This window comes from Cucurbita pepo, chromosome 19 (genome assembly GCF_057944985.1).
Source record: "Cucurbita pepo subsp. pepo isolate OVF chromosome 19, ASM5794498v1, whole genome shotgun sequence".
NCBI lineage: Eukaryota > Viridiplantae > Streptophyta > Magnoliopsida > Cucurbitales > Cucurbitaceae > Cucurbita > Cucurbita pepo.
The window spans coordinates 505,421-524,675 of NC_141816.1; the positions used below are offsets into that span (position 1 = coordinate 505,421).

General features: G+C 37.9%; 4 protein-coding genes across 6 annotated transcripts; all 4 read left to right on the plus strand.

The window, feature by feature from the left end:
* Positions 1-303: 303 nt before the first annotated feature.
* Positions 304-1,650, plus strand: LOC111781947 (putative F-box protein At5g04010). Its single transcript, XM_023662691.2, has 2 exons — positions 304-694; positions 953-1,650. The coding sequence occupies exons 1-2, from the start codon at positions 304-306 to the stop codon at positions 1,414-1,416; spliced, it is 855 nt and encodes a 284-aa protein (XP_023518459.2). The 3' UTR covers positions 1,417-1,650.
* Positions 1,651-2,687: 1,037 nt separating this feature from the next.
* LOC111781171 (N-acetyltransferase) lies at positions 2,688-9,596 on the plus strand. Of its 3 annotated transcripts, none has more exons than XM_023661625.2 (13): positions 2,688-2,802; positions 3,020-3,073; positions 3,156-3,247; positions 4,026-4,123; positions 4,308-4,353; positions 4,879-4,971; positions 5,123-5,233; positions 5,384-5,723; positions 6,321-6,820; positions 7,427-7,536; positions 8,035-8,093; positions 8,205-8,392; positions 9,218-9,596. In XM_023661625.2, the coding sequence occupies exons 1-13, from the start codon at positions 2,757-2,759 to the stop codon at positions 9,404-9,406; spliced, it is 1,926 nt and encodes a 641-aa protein (XP_023517393.2). In that variant the 5' UTR covers positions 2,688-2,756; the 3' UTR covers positions 9,407-9,596. The 3 variants fall into 3 exon arrangements, with proteins under 3 accessions (XP_023517393.2, XP_023517394.2, XP_023517395.2); XM_023661626.2 differs by having other exon boundaries at positions 6,363-6,820; XM_023661627.2 differs by having other exon boundaries at positions 6,375-6,820.
* A 696-nt stretch (positions 9,597-10,292) lies between these two features.
* LOC111780917 (uncharacterized) lies at positions 10,293-15,673 on the plus strand. The gene is made up of 11 exons (XM_023661272.2): positions 10,293-10,733; positions 11,659-11,746; positions 11,913-12,004; positions 12,126-12,244; positions 13,210-13,325; positions 13,402-13,529; positions 13,603-13,689; positions 14,838-14,898; positions 14,985-15,025; positions 15,114-15,234; positions 15,330-15,673. The coding sequence occupies exons 1-11, from the start codon at positions 10,372-10,374 to the stop codon at positions 15,387-15,389; spliced, it is 1,275 nt and encodes a 424-aa protein (XP_023517040.2). The 5' UTR covers positions 10,293-10,371; the 3' UTR covers positions 15,390-15,673.
* Positions 15,674-16,564: 891 nt separating this feature from the next.
* On the plus strand, positions 16,565-19,255 carry LOC111782074 (adenylosuccinate synthetase, chloroplastic). The gene is made up of 4 exons (XM_023662854.2): positions 16,565-16,919; positions 17,322-18,014; positions 18,195-18,506; positions 18,804-19,255. Exons 1-4 carry the CDS (start codon positions 16,617-16,619, stop codon positions 18,972-18,974), a joined length of 1,479 nt encoding a protein of 492 aa, XP_023518622.2. The 5' UTR covers positions 16,565-16,616; the 3' UTR covers positions 18,975-19,255.

The window sequence follows — 19,255 nt, forward strand, 5'->3', positions numbered from 1 at the left end:
CATGTTTTCAAAGTTTGAAGAGTAATTTAATTTTAAATAATAATAATTAAAAATAATTTTTTGGAAATTGAGGACTGAAAATTTAAAAATAAGAGAAATTAAATGTAAAAAATAAAAAAATACACCAAATCTAATAACACGAGATCCCCTCCCACCCAAACATTCTGTATGACGTGGCAAAAGGACTCCATGCAATAGCACCCTTGACTTCCACGTTGCACCAATCAAATCTCTCCACTCTATAAATAATCAAATTAGTCGAATCCTCATCAAACCGACATCCATTCTCCTCCTTCGCTCTTCATGGCGCAATCTCTTCAACCTCCTCCATCCCCGCCGCCGTGGGAGGTGCTGCTTCTCGTCGCCGAACGCCTCGACCCCAGAACACTCGCCACCGCCTCCTGCGTCTGCAAATCCTGGTCCATTTCCATGGCCTCCAACAATCTCTGGGAGCCAATTTTTAGTGCCAAATTCCCTTCTCTCACTAACCTCGCCGCCTCCTCCGCCACCACGTCACCTCCCGTGTCCTTCCGCCGCCTCTTTGGCCTCGGCCACACCGCTGCAGCTCGTCGCCGCCCCGCTCCCTCAAAACCCATCCTCTGCCTCTCCGACCTCGTCTTCGTCATCAGCGTCTCCAGCACCGACAAAGCTGACCGTTGTATTGTCGGTGCCGGAGCCAAGAAGGAAGAAAAGGGTAATAATCATTTTTATTCTCTTAACTTAATTCTTGAATTATTAAGTACAAGAACTAGAGGTCGGGTTGAAAGTCTGATTTTCATGGTGGTTCGTTTAAATAGGATGCAACCTACCATAAATTAATTAATTTTTTTAATTTTTAAAAAAATAAAGGAAAAATCTAATTGCTCTATCTAAATTTATAATTTAAATCGAATTTGATAGGGTTTATAAAACCAAATGGAGTATTGAAATCAACCCTTATGAAATTTTGTAGATGTGCCCGAACCCATGTTCACCGTTGTGAAGCACGGCGGCGAGCTAGCGGTGGACCGAAACGGGCTGTTCAAATTCGACATAAATGTCAGCAACGGCGACGAGGTGGTGGTGATCGGAGCTGGAGAGGAGGTGGGGGTGGTGTGGAACGTGGTGCTGGAAGGATGGAGGGCGGTGTTCACAATGATTGAATGTGGAGGAAGAGTGGGAATGGCGCCGAGAGCGGACGGGTGGTTCTCGGAGGAGCTGCCGGCGGCGGGGTGCTGCCCGAAGGAGGTGAGCGGCGGCATAGTGGCGGATCTGAAACTGGGGGTGTGTAAAAATGGGGAGGGTGGAAAGAGTGATAAGGTTAGGATTGAAAGCGTGAGTGTGGGAATGATGAGTGTATTGAGTTGGAGATATGTGAGTTTGGATGATGGGTTGATGTATTTGCAGCATTTTTTGTTCAATCCTTACAAAAATTAGTTAAATGTGGGAGGGTGATTCTGCTAACTTGGGTTGGGTTAGATTCATACCCTAGTAGAGGGTCTACCCGAGTCGGCATTGTATGATTTTTTTTTGCAACACTCGTTTCAACGCAGTTATAAGTTAACCGTGAGAAATTCGGGCGTTGTGGACAATGTTAGTGTATGTTTGAGTCTCGAGTTACGTTTGCCAGAGATGTTTGACAAAACATAAGCGAGAATGAAGAAAATAACAGCGAGAATGAAGAAAATAACGTCCTATCTTTGTAAGAAATGAAAGAAATATCATGGTTTAAATAACATATAATTCAGGTACAAAGAATTGACGATTAGTTGCGTTCTCGGATATTTTAGTTACAGTTGTTGAGGTAGATATGATTTTTGTGAAGTGACCATAAAATGGTAAGTCGTCCTAGACAAATATGATCAAGACATCTAAATACAAATATGATCAGGACATCTGACGTGTGATACAGACAATACATTATAGAGATATACAAAGACAAATATGATTAGGACATCTGACATGTGATACAAACAATACGTAGCACGACGGTAATTTGAGAGTGATACAGACAATACATTATAGATAAATATGATCAGGACATCTGACATGTGATACAGATAATACGTAGCACGACAGTAATTTGAGAGTGATACAGTATAGACAAATATGATCAGGACATCTGACATGTGATACAGACAATACGTAGCACGACGGTAATTTGAGAGTGATACAGACAATACATTATAGATAAATATGATCAAGACATTTGACATGTGATATAGACAATACGTAGCACCGGTAAGTTGAGAGTGATACAGACAATACATTATAGACAAATATGATCCGAACATTTGACATGTGATATAGACAATACGTAGCACGACGGTAATTTGAGAGTGATACAGACAATACATTATAGACAAACATGATCAGGACATCCGACATGTGATACAGACAATACGTAGCTAGATGGACGGTATATTATTTTTACTTGCAATTTAATTTTATATATATATATATATATATTAATTTTATTTAACTCCCTGATTTTATTTTTCATCAATTATGGAAAAAGTTATTTTAGATATCAATATTTGATTTTTATTAAAAATAAATAGTTGAATAAATAATCAAAACAAAAAATAGTTGAATTGGATTAAGTTTGCGCGGTAAAAGTCTCCCACGAAATTTACCACGTATGGAGGTTAACTTGATACTAATAATTTGCTGCCGCTCATTTATTTTATTTACGAACGTATCCCTCTTCCCGCCCAAATGAAATAAATTACTCCTCTCCAACACTTCCACAGGAAGCTAAGCGACAACCCGCAACAATGGCGCGAACGCAGAGACCCGCACGCCGCTCTCGAACCCCAATCGGTATGCTTCTACGCCTTCCTCATCCTCTGTGGATACTCGGAATGATTTCGTGGCTTATTCTTTCGTTTCTCGTTTTGCCGCTGTGGAAAAATCTGATTCAGTATTGGATCTACTGAACAATGATTATCGTTTTCGGATTAGGATTATGATAATTCAGATGGAGTTATTGTTTCTCATGCTGGTTAATTTTATTCTTTTGTTTGTTGATTTGTGCTAGTGGGGAAAGAGGGGCATGTTGTTGATGCTAATCCCCCAGAATGCGATGAAACAGGTAATAAGAATTAATGCTTGAACTGTATGAATTCTGACTTTATAGACGTGATTTATTTCTTTCTAATTTTGGCTTTGCTTAGGGATGGGAGAGAAATGTCACTCTCAGGGGGAGTATTCGTTTGTGCTCGTTAATCCGAATGATTTTGATAGTGATAGCAAATCTCATCTTCAGGTACATATCTGTGCCTATCTTTTGCTGTTGGTTTTCTTCATTGGCTGCTGTTTTGTCACGACTACTAATTAAAGAAAAGATTATACCGCAGTACTTTGCTCAAGCTCTGTTACCTTAAGCGTTGTGGCATTTTTTGTTTAATTAGAGTTCAGGCTGTTCAACATGTCAAATATAGAAGTGTAATTTTTAACGTTTGATAGAATCTGAGTTTAAATCTTTAAAAGAGTAGTCTTACTTTATGAGGTGAACGAAATCAAACATAACCAAATTATAGGAATTCTATTGAAACCCCCCACTTTGCTTCGTCCTAAAATTTCAACGAAAGCTTGGAGCATTAGACATAATTCTCTTCTGGCTTGCTGCAATTATAGATTCATTATTTACCATTTGACAACGTTGCTTTCCTCTTCATGTTTAGTTAAGAAACAGAAATTGAATCCCCCAAAAGAATACTGTAGATGTAGGGAAGAAAAGACATTCCAATTGGCCTTGATCAAAAGAAAGTCCAATTAGCCTTGATCAACATAAGTCCTAGTTAAGTGTGTAGTTAGGCAGCTTTCAGATTGTACTTTGCAACTTTCAATATTTTTATCCTTATATTTTCACTTTTTTACCAAGAGTTGCAACTTATTCGAAGAATTATATTGTTAACAGATTTACATTTCATCTCCAGAGCTAATTAATATTATTTGGTTTGGTACTTCTGATTTATATCCTGGTACACAGTTAATTAGCCTTTTCGTGGTCACTTCTAAACTTGTTAATGTTGGTTTTTTAGGCAGTATTATTATTATACAAAAGGGAACTGCCCGCAATGGTCTATGCTGCAAATACTGGAAAGCAATCAACTTTTATGGAGAAATGTGTATCTAATGGGTACAGAATTTTTTCCTTACCCTTTCCTAGTTTTGATTGCATGATTATGACTTGTAATCAATGATGATTTATATGTATTTTGCATCCATTAAAGCTAATCTTCGCAGTCTAAAATTATTTTGATGATGCTTAGATGCAGTGCTGTGCTATTTAAGTTTTTGACAATCATCTCTCCTTCCTGCAGGAAATATTGTACTTTGCTGTTGAAATCCACAACTGATCCAGGAACGGTAAGCTTGAACACATTTACTGTTGTTACTCCAAGTTTTGTCAGGATGATTATCATCTTCATATCACTTATATCAATATTCGATAGTCAATTTCCAAAAATCCTGTGTGGGCGCGTTTTTTATGGATCCATTTTTTAAAACTGGGTCATGACCTTGTGTATTGTAAAGAATTCATAATTTTTTTTTTTGCTTGCCGTGCATCGATTCTTATGTCCTTGGCCCTTGTTTTTTCTTGTTATTAATACACCATTGAAGTTCAGAATGTACTAGTCACCATTTATATTCAAATTTGTATCTTCTTGTTGTACATCTCATTGGTAGACATGTTTTCTTTCTTGAGCCAATGGAGTTTGAAAAGGTAAATCTTTGATGCTTTCTGCATACATGGTTGAGTTATAAAATCTCATGTGCTGACATGACATATCTGAATGAATTGTTTCTAGTTAAAGAATAATGGGTTTTATATGTTATTTATTATTTATTTTTTTAAGGATTTCTAATTCCCGTATATTTCTTTTTGTACAGATCATAGCTGCAATTACCTACCAAATAGTTCCTGCTGACACGCAATATGCTGAGATTCCTCTTGCTGCTGTCAGTTCAGCTTACCAACACAAGGTCTCTTTCGCTCCCTCTACCTCCCCTCACCTCAGGGGTGGAGGGTTCTAACTTTATTTAGTTTTGAATATCATTAATGGAAAGTAATTCCTTTTGCTATTGGATCCATTGGAGATTCGGAGCTTACATTTTTTGTACTAGCCTCTTTCAGGGTTTTTGTCGCATACTATACATGGAACTTAGAAAAAGACTTCAAAGTGTTGGGATCCGCACAATATTCTGTTGGGGAGACAAGGAATCCGAAGGGTTTTGGTCCAAACAGGTACTAGTGATCGAACACATCTGCTATAAACATGGTGTGGATTTGTTCTGTTGATAAAATTTTGCATCACACAATTTTTACATATCTTCTGAAAATGCATATTAGTTTATATGGGATATGGAAAATGTCTAATATTTGAAGTGAATGCAGGGTTTTTTGTCCATAGCAGAAGTGGACACCAAGGGAAAAGCTCGTAGAATACCTGTTAGAGCTGACATTCGTAGAGCTTTATGCTTTCCGGGTGGTTCTACCCTCATGGTTTCACACATTTACCAGGGAAGTTCAACGTGTTCGGCAGACAGGCCAAAGTCATGTACTCTATTAAAGCCTGATGTCCCTACATCGTATGAACTTGCCAAACGAACTAGTGTCGCCAGTCAAGGTTGCAAGGTTTCGAATGCAATTGACCAGCAGACCATTGAGAATTTGAATTTCCAACCTGAAGAGTTTGTATCTTTGGTGCACCTTGGAGGAGAAAACAAGATTCATGGTATGCATAATTTAGGTTTTCTGTAGGATAGTACATGAAAGTTACTTTTCATATATTATTTAAGTGCCTCATAATGGTTGATTTAAACAATTTTGTTCATGAATGAGTCTTGACATGACATAATAAGTTGTAAGCATGAAGATGCCAATGTAAATAATAAAAGGCTTAGAGAAAATAAGCTCAAGTCTTTGTGGTCATCAACTTAGATTTAATATATTACGAGTGTCTTTGACAACCAAATGTAATAGGGTTTGCAAGATTAGTTGAAATGTATGTATGCAGGTTTGCTTAGAAGTTCAGTTTTTCTATTAAAAAAGAATAATGAAGGTGCTAGAGAATGGCGAGAAGTGCCTCTTCAATTCAGCTATTATTTAAACCTATTGGAGGTCTACATATAAAGGTGTCTATCTTGGGGAAACGACATTAAGCAGATTGGGCTGAATCTGTCTCAATCAATTAAGATTTATGTCTGATTTTTTGTCCACTACCTGATTTTCTTCTTCGTTTTAAAGCTTTTTCCCCCTTTCTTTCTTTCTTTCTTTCTTCCTTCCTTCCTTTGGTAGTCACGGTGGCTAAAACCTGGTTTGTTGCTAACAGATTCTCAGAACCAGGACGTAGTGCCTGATTGCAATGGTCCAGTTTTTTTTGCAGAAGTAGAGAACAGCAAGACAGCTAGTTTTGCAGAATTGACGAAGAATATTGGTAATTTAGATGAGATACAATGTCCCTGTTCTACCCAGAGAGCAAAGAGAGGTTGGGAAGCATCACTTTCTTCACTGAAGTCGAAGAAAGTAAAAGGAGTCCATCTGCAACATTCCCATCCAGACTCTAACAGAAGTTTTGTTCCTGAAAGTAATGGATCTGATACCTGCTCTCAAGCATGCTCATTAGCCAATCCAAAGCATGAGATTTTGGCTAGTGTTCCTCCTAAAAATCCTTCAACCAGTAAATATACACAAAATTTCTGTGAAGAATTTGGAAGCGTTAATGTGGCATCAAAGGACCTCGTTTGCAAAGGACTTCACACGCTAGGAAAATCATTTAGAATAATGTTGATGAATATTGCTGATGAAGCTAAGAAAACTCAGCTCGTGAAGGTATGATACCATTTTATAAACTTTCTTGAACGTTCATCATTCATGTTCCTTTTCTGAAACTTTTCAATTGATGTTTTGAAGTTTTATATCCTCAGTATTCTCTATATTGTCTCAAGTATTTATTTTCTACCACGTGTTTCCCCTCATGAACTTCTGCTAAGAGGTCCCATACCTAGTCATTGAACCTATCCATTTAGTCCTTAAGAGGCATATTTGGCTTCTACTAGTTTACATACCCAGTCATTTTGCTTGATTAGACAGCTGGTGCAAGTGTTTTAACTTTTTAGTTATGGCATCCTATGCAAGCAAATGAAGCTGTGGAAGTTGAATTTTATTTTTTTAGAACATCAATTAATATCCCTACCTAGACTGGACAAATGAAGCTTGAGACTAACCATTTTGTTAACGTATTGCAACATATTTTGATATCATTGTCTGAATTATGAATATTTGTCCTCGGGACACATGTTCACATGTATATTTTATTATGTTTCTGTATCTATTTTATATGGCATTAGCTGTATATATTTTTTAAATACTGATCTAGAATTTTTTCTTTTATTCCAAATTTTTACTTAGCTAATGTTCAGTTGTTTTCTGATTCAGGTGATTGAGGAACTTGGTGGCTCTCTTACATCTGATGGGAGTACAAGCACCCATGTCATAACAGGAAAAGTCCGGAAAACTCTCAATTTCTGCACTGCTCTCTGTTCGGGGTTAGTCTTGCAACCTTAGAAGCCTAAGGCATTTAAACCTTTCCTTTATTGAATAAAAAATGGAAATAGTATTGAATTTGGAAGCTAAAAGAACTACAAGATATTTCAAGTTATTTCAAGCTATTTAGACCTTTCCTTTATTGAATACTCTAACTCTCACTCTCATTCAAGCCTAAGGCAACTAAACCAATGCCTGCTCTCATTCTTTCCTATCCACTCTATTTATAGCAAATCATCATAAGACTTTCCTAGCTAATTACTTATATACTTAATATGCTAATAATATTCTTAATTTGATCGTAATAGCATTTCTTGGTTTCTAAAGATTTTGTGTTTTTGTACTAATTTTACTTCTTCAAGCTAGTGTTCTAACTTTGTTTCTTAGTTCCATGACTTTCGAGCATATGTATTATCATGTGTCTTCAAGCGTGTCATTGTGCTCTTGCTCATGAATATTACTGTTGTAACTAAAATTAAAAGTTCATTGCAATTGCACAGAGCCTGGATTGTCTCCCCTAGTTGGTTAAAAGAAAGCTATCGGGAAGGCAGATTTGTAGGTGAGTTAGAATAACCTACTAGTATTCGAGCGTCATATATTTTCTACCTCTTACCTCTTTCGTGTTTCATATTACATAATTTTTGTAATCTAGTAACTCTTTGATCTACAGACGAGTTTCCATACGTGCTAAACGATGACGACTACACATCCAAATATAGAGCCAGCCTAAAAACTGCAGTTCTCAGAGCAAAAGCTCGTCCTGGAGCTTTATTTGAAGGGTATGATGTTTGCATATCAGCTCACGCTCAACCACCCCCGAAGACTCTTTCCGTGATAGTCAAGTCAGCCGGTGGAAATGTAAGTTCTCTGTTTTTGTACAAATCTTGCCTCGTAAACAAATTTCAATGTAGCATGTTTGATTCTCTATATTACGAATTCAACAACTATAATATAGTTAGCCTCCCGTGTAAATATGTAGTGCTTATTTGAAGTTCTCAAAACCTGCTGACATCTATGCTTGTTTTGATTCCAGGAATTGAGCATGTTATATAAAAATGATACGCTACTAGGAGGCATACTAGAATCATAGTTCATCTTTGTTTCTTTATTTACCTAGTTTGTTGAAATTCTTGATCTTCTCTCGATCGAAATCTGGAGTTCCTTTTTGTGTATCAGTGTACAAATATATCTGTGTTTTTAATGATGCAGGAATAGTTTTCTAGTGGCAATGATGCATTGTGTGGCTTGTCTCTGTTCTTGATATGTTTAATTTCATTTTGCCTATGTTTAAAATATATATTTGAATTCATAGATATCATTTTGGTGTGGTCTTTTCATATATTATTTTGTTATTTAATATTTGTCTATCCAACACTCATCTCCTACACTTGTGATTTGGATATATGTTATGTTAATACATAAATATACATACTTGAAGTCACTATCAATTTACTGAAGTTCTGACTAAAATAAACATTTTATTTTAATAACTATGTTGGACTAAATGGAACATTGTTAGAGACAAAATAGAATATCCTTTAGAGCTCATGGACCAGAATGGAAGGATTTGAAGTTTAGGGGTCAAAATAAGATTTAAATCTTTTTATGTAGGATTCGGTTGACCTCTTAAGAATATATGCATCTTTTTCTTATTTGGTGAACTTTTTGTGCTTGAAAATTCAGGTTATTAATGGGCTGGGTAAAGTTAGTAGAGTATCGGAAACGATATTTGTAGCGTGCGAGGAAGACGTGGAGGAAGCGTTAATGGCTATAAAAGAAGGCATATGGACATTCAACAGTGAGTGGCTGTTGAGCTGTGTGATGAGACAAGAACTAGATATGGAGGCCCCCCAGTTTGCCGAGTCCCTATAAGCATGAAGGTTGGCTTTCAGTTTTGGTCTCCAAGCCATTTCGCCCTTGTAAATTACTCTTTCTCACTCACTCTGATTTGGTAGTTAGACAATTCTTTTGTTGTTCCATCTTTCTATATATATATATATATAGGTTCATTAGTATGTAAAGAATAATTTTATGGAAAGAAGATTGCTGATGTTTCGTGGGATCTCTTCAGCTTACGGCACATGTAAGCTTCTTATTCTTATATTTGGTTCTAAAGTTTGAATTTAGTATCATTTTAGTCTTTATTGTCTTTTTTTTTTCTTTTTTCTTTAAGTCAATTAGCTAAGGAAAAGTTGACTTGACATTTTTAGTACACAGAAATATTTCTTTTTATAATAAACAAATATTTTTACCTTTTGTATATATATATATTCCTATACATTCCTTTTTACTCCCGCACTTCTTTCTAGCATATTCGTTTTTTGACTTTCCGTTCTTCAATTCTAAAATTTAAGTTTTAAGCATAAAGTCCAAGATACTGCAAATAAAAGAGCAAGAGTAAGTGCAATAATATTCAATTTTAATTCAATTACATATTTTTGCTGTTTAAAATTTCTATATATTATAGCAGGATCAATTTCTTTTTTTCATTTTTGAGTTAAAAATATATAATTTAATTATGTTATCGAATTAATTACATTTATTTATTATTATTCTTGGCTTTTACGCAACACTCCACCTCCATCATTAAGACAATTGGTAATGAAGATTCAAACTTCGAAAACAAACCCGTTCTAAATGGGTCGACCATACAAATTTGGACACACGCCACATGGCGAACACCCAGTGGGTAAGCTTGATCACTTGTCGCCATTTGATTGGTCCAATGACACAGAATCAATAGACAAAAATGAGAAACGAGAAAACCCAGAAGAACAAGAACTTAGATTTGCATTTTGCAGTCGAAGAAGAAGCACAGAGACTCACAACCGTCCGCCATGACTGCTCGCAAGAGAGCTTCTGCAAACCCATCAGTAAATGAACCTTCTCCGAAAGAAATTGACAAAACCCATCAAACCAAATCCGCAACAACTGATGATCCGCCCATTGCGCCACCAAAAGCAGGTTTCATCTTCAAGCTCGCGCTGTTCTTCTCTGTTCCATATCTCTACCTTATCTTCTATCGCTACAAGATCGACCAAGAGATTAGAAGATCGATTCTCATTAATGCCGGACTCAGTCTCGCTGGCTTCTTTGTCACTCTGCGGATGATTCCTGTGGCTTCCAGATACGTTATTAGGCGTAATTTGTTTGGCTATGATATCAACAAACGGGGTACCCCTCAAGGCGCTGTCAAAGTGTAAGTGATTTCAAAACTATCATTGATTTAGCCATTTTCTGAACATGATTTTGTTTTTGTTTGCTAGATATGTTATTCAGACTGATTAACTCTCTGGGTGGGTTCTCGTTTTGATTTTTGATCAATGCTGTGAATCTGGCGTGTATTTTTAGTTTAAATTAGGTTACGGGGATTCTTATGGGTCAAGTAGACTAAATTGAGCTTAAGATCAAGAAAACAAGCAATTTGATGGACAATCTAATTATTATTGCTCTAAAACGTCGGTATGGTTATTAGCTTCATCAGAGCTTTGAATTGGTTCATTGTCTCTTGTGAATGTAGTTTTATTTGGTTACTAGTTTTGGGTCCTCAATGGTGCATCTTGTGCACAGGAGCATGGGAGGATATGGATCATTTGTTCTATAGCTATCAGTTTGTACAATTGATTTGGGGTCAGTTTTCGGACTCCTATCGGGTTTCTTTTGTTCGTAATCGAGATTGTAGTGCCGTGATGGAGGAGTTTGTGGTGTTCCTTCCTTTTAAGGATAAAGAAAAATCTCTTTGGCAGGCTTGGTTTTTTGTAGGTGTGTTTGGCTTGAAAGAAATAGTAGGATCTTCAAAGGGGTCGATCAGTCTCGGGACGTTCTTTGGGAACGTATTAATTAGGGGTTATTCGTTTGGTTCGGAGGCCGTTTTTTAGGTTTGGGATCTTCTTGTGCAGTTTGTCCTTTCGTATGTCCTTGTGTATCCTTTCATATTTCTCAACCGAATCTCAGTTTCTTATAAATAAAATAAAATAAATAAACGAGGATAGAACAAAAAAAGCTGATTTTCTTGTGTGCTTTTGGATATTTACTTCTATAAAGAATTCGTTATCAACACATGATGTGTTTTGAACTGAACATACCATTCGGTGCACTTTCTGATACTTGAACATGTTTTGCAGGCCTGAGTCATTGGGAATTGTTGTCGGGATTTCTTTCTTGGTCGTGGCAATCGTGTTTCAGTACTTCAACTTCAAATCAGATTCAAATGTGAGCAACCTAGCTTATAAAAAATTTCACCATTTGAAGTTGGATTAGCCTATTAAAAAAATGCTCATCGTGTCATTGTTGCTGGGAAGCTAACTTTTTCTGTTTCGTGGCCGTGGATTATATATGTTTTTCAAAGATTAAATTGTTAATAACGTGACAAATGCAGTGGCTTGTTGAGTACAATGCAGCTTTGGCTTCTATTTGCTTTATGACATTGCTTGGATTTGTAGATGATGTTCTTGATGTCCCCTGGAGAGTGTGAGTATTTTCTACTCAGTTTCTCTCTTAAGTTTTCTTTTCATTTCTAAGAATGATCCTCTAGCATGCTGCTGTTGTTGTTCTAAATGAAATGGCTTCTTTTATTTGTTGTAAAGAGCAGGAAACTGCTATTGCCATCCTTTGCTGCTCTTCCTTTGTTGATGGCTTATGCTGGACACACGACTATTATAATCCCAAAGCCTTTGATTCCATACCTTGGAATGGATGTTTTAGATCTTGGTAAGATTATTTATGCATTAGTAGAGGTGGGATCCGTGTGCTCATGAATATGACATCGTATTTAGCAATTAGCGGAGGTTTTGATGATATCGTACATATTGTTAATGGCCTGGAGAGCTCATGAATATGACATCGTATAGTAGAGGTTCTTAGAGGTCTTGACCTGTGTGCACCCAAAGAATGGATTAGCTCTAAGGAGTTCATTCTGAATGTCTTGGAAATGAGAGAAGAAATTTGTACCGCATAGACTGCGAGATCTTGTATCAATTGGGGAGGAGAACAAAACCTTCTTTATAAGGGCGTGGAAACCTCTTCCTAGCAAACGCATTTGAAAAACCTTGAGGGGAAACCCGAAAGGTTAAGCTCAAAGATGACAATATCTGTTAGTGGTGGGCTTGGGTTGTTACAAATGGAATCAGCACCAGACACGAGGCGATGTGCGAGCGAGGAGGCTAAGCCTCGAAGGTGGGTGGACACGAGGTGGTGGACGTTGGGCCCCGAAGGGGGGGTGGATTGGGGGTCCCACATCGATTAGAGAAGGGAACGAGTGCCAGCGAGGACGCTGGGTCCTGAAGGGAGGTGAATTGTGAGATCCCACATCGATTAGGGAGGGGAACGAAACATTCTTTATAAGGGTGTGGAAGCCTCTCCCTAGCAGACGCGTTTTAAAAACCTTGAGGGAAAGCCCGAAAGGGAAAGCCCAAAGAGAACAATATTTGCTAGCGGTGGGCTTGTGCTGTTACATAGACGCCCCTAAGAACCTAGTAGACTACCATGACATCCAAAAAGGAAAGAAGGTAGCTCTCAGGCCATTAATAGTATGTACGATATCATAAAAAAAATACGATGTCAATAGATAATTTATGCTAGAGATGGACTCCATGAGCTCATGAATATGCTCATGAATATTATTTATGCATTTTCTCACAATTATTTATTAATTTCTGCTAATTTGTGATTCGCAGGATGGATATATAAACTTTATATGGGACTGTTGGCAGTGTTCTGTACAAACTCCATTAACATTCATGCTGGTTTAAATGGCTTGGAAGTTGGGCAAACGGTTGTCATTGCATTTGCTGTAAGTATTGAACAAGCTGCAGTGATGTGATCCAATTTTCTTTTCTTCAGCATGACATGTCTTACCAATTTTCCAGATCTTGATTCACAATATCATGCAAATTGGAGCATCGGCGGATCTCGAGTACAAGCAGGCGCACACGTTTTCTATTTATCTTGTTCAACCCCTATTAGCCACATCGTTGGGCTTGCTTGCTTACAATTGGTAATATATATATCATGCTGTACAAAATTTGTGGTTGTACCAGTTTATCTTTCTGATGGCTTGCTTGATTTAGGTACCCTTCATCGGTCTTTGTCGGAGATACCTACACATACTTTGCTGGGATGACTATGGCTGTGGTTGGGATTTTAGGCCATTTTAGGTGTGTACTTTGTTCTATGTTTTGATCTTTTCATTCCACTTTCTGGCTTAACTTCACCTTTATATAAGTTGATAAATACCACAAATGAAAACAAAAAGGTTTTCTTGTAGTGTTACTCGAGAGGCAGTGATCGCTTTGGCCTGTTACGTATTGTTGTCAGCCTCATAATTTTAAAACGTGTTTACTAGGGTGAGGTTTTCACACCTTTATAAGGAATGTTTCGTTCCCCTCTCCAACCGATGTGGGATCTCACAATTCACCCTCTTGGGGCCTAGCGTCCTCGCTGGCGCACCACCTGGTGTATGGCTCTAATACCATTTGTAACAGCCCAAGCCCACCTCTAGTAGATATTGTCTGCTTTGGCCTGTTACGTATCGCTGTAGCCTCATGGTTTTAAAATGCGTCTACTAGGAAGAGGTTTCCACACCCTTATAAGGAATGTTTCGTTCCTCTCTTCAACTAATGTGGGATCTCACAATCCACCCCTTTGGGACCCAGCATCCTCGTTGACACACTGTCCGGTGTCTGGCTCTGATACCATTTGTAACAGCCCAAGCTCACAACTAGTAGATATTGTCCGCTTTGACCCATTATGTATCGCCGTATCGCCGTCAGCCTCACGGTTTTAAAACATGTCTACTAGGGAGAGGTTTCCACACTCTTATAAGGAATGTTTCGTTCCCTTCTCCAATCGATGTGGGATCTCACAGATGTGTTGCAACCCTCTCTAGAACTATGCCAATTTTCATTTATCTCTTCAAATTCTATCGTTTCTATCTCCAATCAGCCAAAGAAGATGGCTTTGGTATGACTCTACCCATGTGTCTTGCTCTGATATCATTTGTAACAGTCAAGCCTAAACAACTGAAATGTTGTGTACCTATTCCATGCTTCAATCATATCCACGTGAAAAACCTCCTCAATCGAACGACATTTGTTCGACGATACTGTTTCAAGGATTTGAGAAATCCTCGATTTCTTTATCATGCCATACGTTCAAGTATTGGCGTTAATCGGGCCCTATTTGCATTAGTTCTTATCGTTTTTTAAGAAACCGAGCTTTTATGGAGAAAAATGAAACAAAGTACTAAACAAACGGATCCTATTTAAGAGGATCAAACTCATGGTTATGGTTTTCATTGCTGCAGTGAAACTCTTCTGATCTTCTTTTTCCCTCAAGTCCTTAACTTCCTTCTCTCACTCCCCCAGGTTTGATACTCTCTATCTGTCTGTGTCTGTGTAAGACTTATCTGTATAAGTTCATCGTTTAACGTGCGATATGTTTGTGTTCGCAGTTATTCGGATTTATCGCATGTCCACGTCATCGGTTACCTCGGTATTCGTTATCCTATCTCGATGTTCTTCTAAAAAAAGACATCCTCCTTCATAATTTAGTGTTCTTATTATTATCTTCTTGCCCTCAGGTTTGATCCTCAAACTGGACTACTGACTGGAACAAATGATGGAACACTTGTCAACTTTTTCTTGCGAATATTTGGGAGAAAAACAGAGAAATCACTCTGCACCTACCTTCTTGTTTTCCAGGTGAAGATTAAACCATATTTAGCAAACAGAGTCTAGTCAAACGCTTCGTTATGTTTTGTTCTGTCTAATCTTCTAACGATCGTGTCGTCGAGCAGGGCGTTTTCTGCTGCTTCTGTTTCTTGCTGAGGTATTTGCTTGCTGGATGGTACAAGTGATGCAGCAGCAATACAATGTTGGGTTTGAAGCTTGTTAGAATCATGGGCGGTTCCGGTTTACTCAGCTAGAACCGAGTCGAAGTGCTGATGCACAATGGAAGAGTTTCGACGATTTTTCGAGTAGTTTGAGATGTATTCAGGAAAAGGTTTTAGTGATGAACCATTTTGTTTTTCTGATAGGCAAACCAGAAAATGAAATGCTGTTCTGGAAATGGTTTATGACTAACACATACTGTACTTTGACTTGAGAGAAAGGGGAAAAAATGGCTTGGTTTAGCTTAGAATTTTGTTTATCTTCGGTTGCATCACATCTAGATTGGAAGCTCCACGCTTAGTTTGTTGAACGGGTGCCCGAGCAACTCCGACAACTTGAATAGAGTTCACAACCTAACTTAGCCTAACCCTCTATTTTTAAGTTGGGTTAGGTCGTTTTTTTTTTTTTTTTTTTTTTTTTAATTTTAAAAAAATCAATTTATCTATCATGCATGTTACATTGATAACTTAAATCTCATGAAGCGTAAATATCGAACATTTATGAACATTTACAAGTTACAACAGGATTACAATGTTAAATATTCTTAATTTTTATAATAATCTTAATAGGAGGGTAGGGTAGGGTTGAGTTTTAACCTTATTTTTTGGTTGTTCGGGTTCACTCGACCAAAAAAACTGTCAACCGAAGAGCCAACACAAATTTTTCATTTTTTTCAAAAATTCGACCCAACTCAAATTGAAAAAATATAACTAAATCCAACCTTTATAGTTTCGGTTGGTTAGGTTCTCGAGTCCTTGAACATCCCTAAAACTTATTGAAGAACATGAACCATTGCACGAAGTATGTGTCCAGATAGCCCAAAGTCTCGATCGTTAGCTCTCGGTCTTCTGGTTAAAAAACAATGTTGATGAAGACGCGTGGGTGTACTATTACAAGAAAAAAATAATTTACGTTCACCCCGAGTATGGTTCCACGAAGACATAGACACAACATGAGAGCTTATTTTCAAAAAAAAAATTAGTGAGAAAATGTCCACAATATAGTTGGAAGAAACTATGAACGATGAAAATGAGAGCTAAGTTAAGAATTTAATGTGAAAGTTAAGAATTTAAAGTGAAAATTAAGGAGTTTGAGTCCACGCGCCTTCCCCCTCTAATGCAACCTACTCGCCATTTCATACAAATTCTCCAAGTTGCTTCTCTAAACCCTCGTCAAACCCTCTCTTCTTCACCATGAACATCTCTTCCCTTGCTTTCGAGTCCACTTTTTTCCCCGCCACTAAATCGGCATCGCCGACATGCCGGAGACTCGTCTCCGGACGCCATCCAGCGCTCTTTGTTTGCTGCTCTGCTAACCCCGCGGCGGCGGTTAGTTCGTCTGTGAGTGTGCCGGAGTCGGCAAAGAAGGACGGACTGAAACGAATTGGGGAACTCAGTCAAGTTTCTGGAGTGCTGGGCTGCCAGTGGGGTGATGAAGGTAAAGGTAAACTCGTTGACATCCTGGCTCCGCACTTTGAAATTGTCGCTCGCTGTCAGGTACTCTCTAGATTTGATTGCTTTTATTTATTTTTTTTGTTTTCTTTTCTTTGGAGGGTTTTGGGGCTTAGATTTTTATCTTGTTTCTTTTGCTTCTGCTATTGCATTTGGATTTATTGATTGACTTGCTAGTTTCTATTGCCTGTCAACCTTGTTTTCTCCTGTTTCAAGTTTCAGCCTCTCTGTTTCTTTAGTTTGACCTTTTTGTCTCCATTTCTTAGCTTTCTTTTTGTTTTTAAAGCATATAAGCATCATCTTTAATCTTGTGTTGCTCTATTTGTAATGGTGACAGCAAAAGAGGGCTTTTGATTATAGATTGTCCAGCGTCCATTGTCGTGTTTTTATGTGATACCCTGATGTGAATGCTACTTTAGGTTTCTGAAAGATCAAACTGATTTGCAGGGTGGTGCTAATGCTGGGCACACAATATATAATGCAGAAGGGAAGAAGTTTGCTCTTCATCTCATCCCTTCTGGGATCCTTAATGAAAATACTACATGTGTTATTGGAAATGGAGTTGTGGTGCACGTGCCTGGTTTCTTTGAAGAAATTGATCGTTTAGAAGCAAGTGGAGTCTCGTGCAAGGGGAGGATCTTGGTTTCTGATCGGGCCCATCTGTTGTTTGATTTCCATCAGGAGGTGGATGGGCTAAGAGAAGCTGAGCTAGCCAAGTCTTTCATTGGAACAACCAGGAGAGGAATTGGACCTTGTTACTCTAGTAAAGTGATTAGGAATGGCGTTAGAGTGGGAGATTTGAGGCACTTGGACACCCTTCCTCAAACTATGGACCTTCTACTCTCGGACGCTGCTTCGAGATTCAAAGATTTTAACTATACCCCTGAAGTTTTGAAGGAAGAAGTTGAGAAGTATAAAAGATATGCTGAGAGATTGGAACCATTTATCACTGACACCGTGCATTTCATTAATGAAGCCATCTCTTCGAATAAGAAGATTTTGGTTGAAGGCGGTCAAGCAACTATGCTTGACATTGACTTTGGGACATATCCTTTTGTAACATCCTCTAGTCCTTCAGCGGGTGGAATTTGCACTGGTCTTGGGATTGCTCCAAAAGTTGTGGGTGATCTTATTGGAGTGGTGAGTTTTTCTACTAAACTTTTCACGACATTTTCGTATATTCTTAGTGTTTTTTTTTTGTCTGCTTTAATGATATTCAAGTATCATTGATCTTATTCTTTGGTGTACTAACGAAAAGCATGAGTGACAGTTTATATATTGTATATGCACACCCATAAGGTTCTCTGTTGATCTTTGCAGGTGAAGGCATACACTACTAGAGTTGGTTCTGGCCCATTTCCTACAGAGATCTTAGGGAAAGGAGGTGACCTACTTAGGTCTGCTGGACATGAATTTGGTACCACAACTGGTCGTCCTCGTCGCTGTGGTTGGCTTGATATAGTTGCACTAAAGTACTGTTGTCAAATTAATGGCTTTTCTTCTCTGAATCTTACGAAGCTTGACGTTCTTTCGGAACTGCCTGAGATTCAACTGGGGGTTTCTTATCAGACACCAGATGGAACACCAGTCAAATCCTTTCCTGCTGATCTTAGTCTTCTTGAACAAATAAAGGCAAGCATTACGCATTACTTTTCTTATTTGTTCTCATTTTCCCTACATTTTTCACGTGTTCTTTCATTGTTGCCTCAGTAAAAACTGTTGGGAATGCTTCGGATAATATGCTCTTTACTAAGATTTGCAAGATAAGACAATTCTTTGATGTTGTTTGTAGTTAGTATTCTTTGATGTTCCAATCATTTTCATGATAAATTAGGCATTCAAATTTTCTTAAATTGACGATCTTGAACACCTGATTCTAAAGTCCTAACAACATTAATTTAATTTTTCCCATTTGTCTCCTATGTGTAGGTGGAATATGAAACAATGCCTGGATGGATGTGTGACATCTCTTCAATAAGAGACTATTCTGACCTTCCTACGGCTGCACAAGAATATGTATCAAGGATTGAACAACTTGTTGACATACCTGTCCATTACGTAGGTGTCGGTCCAGGCCGTGATGCACTGTTATATAAATGATTCAGCTTGTCAGTTGATCCTTGACGATGTCGTTGGAGCTCCAAGTAAGGTTTCAGCTTGCACTGGTAGAGGAAATTCAACAATTTAACATATGCATTTGAATGTGATATTTGTTGTTGAGGCTGTTGTAACATTTTCCATATGATTAGGAGAGGTTAATATAGGTGTTCCAAGGAAGGCTTTAATTAGCTTAGGAAATGGTATGGATTCAGATAGACCAACAAGAATAATTATTACCATAAGCTCGAAAATAACGAGTTCGAATCGATTTTTGGCCAAAA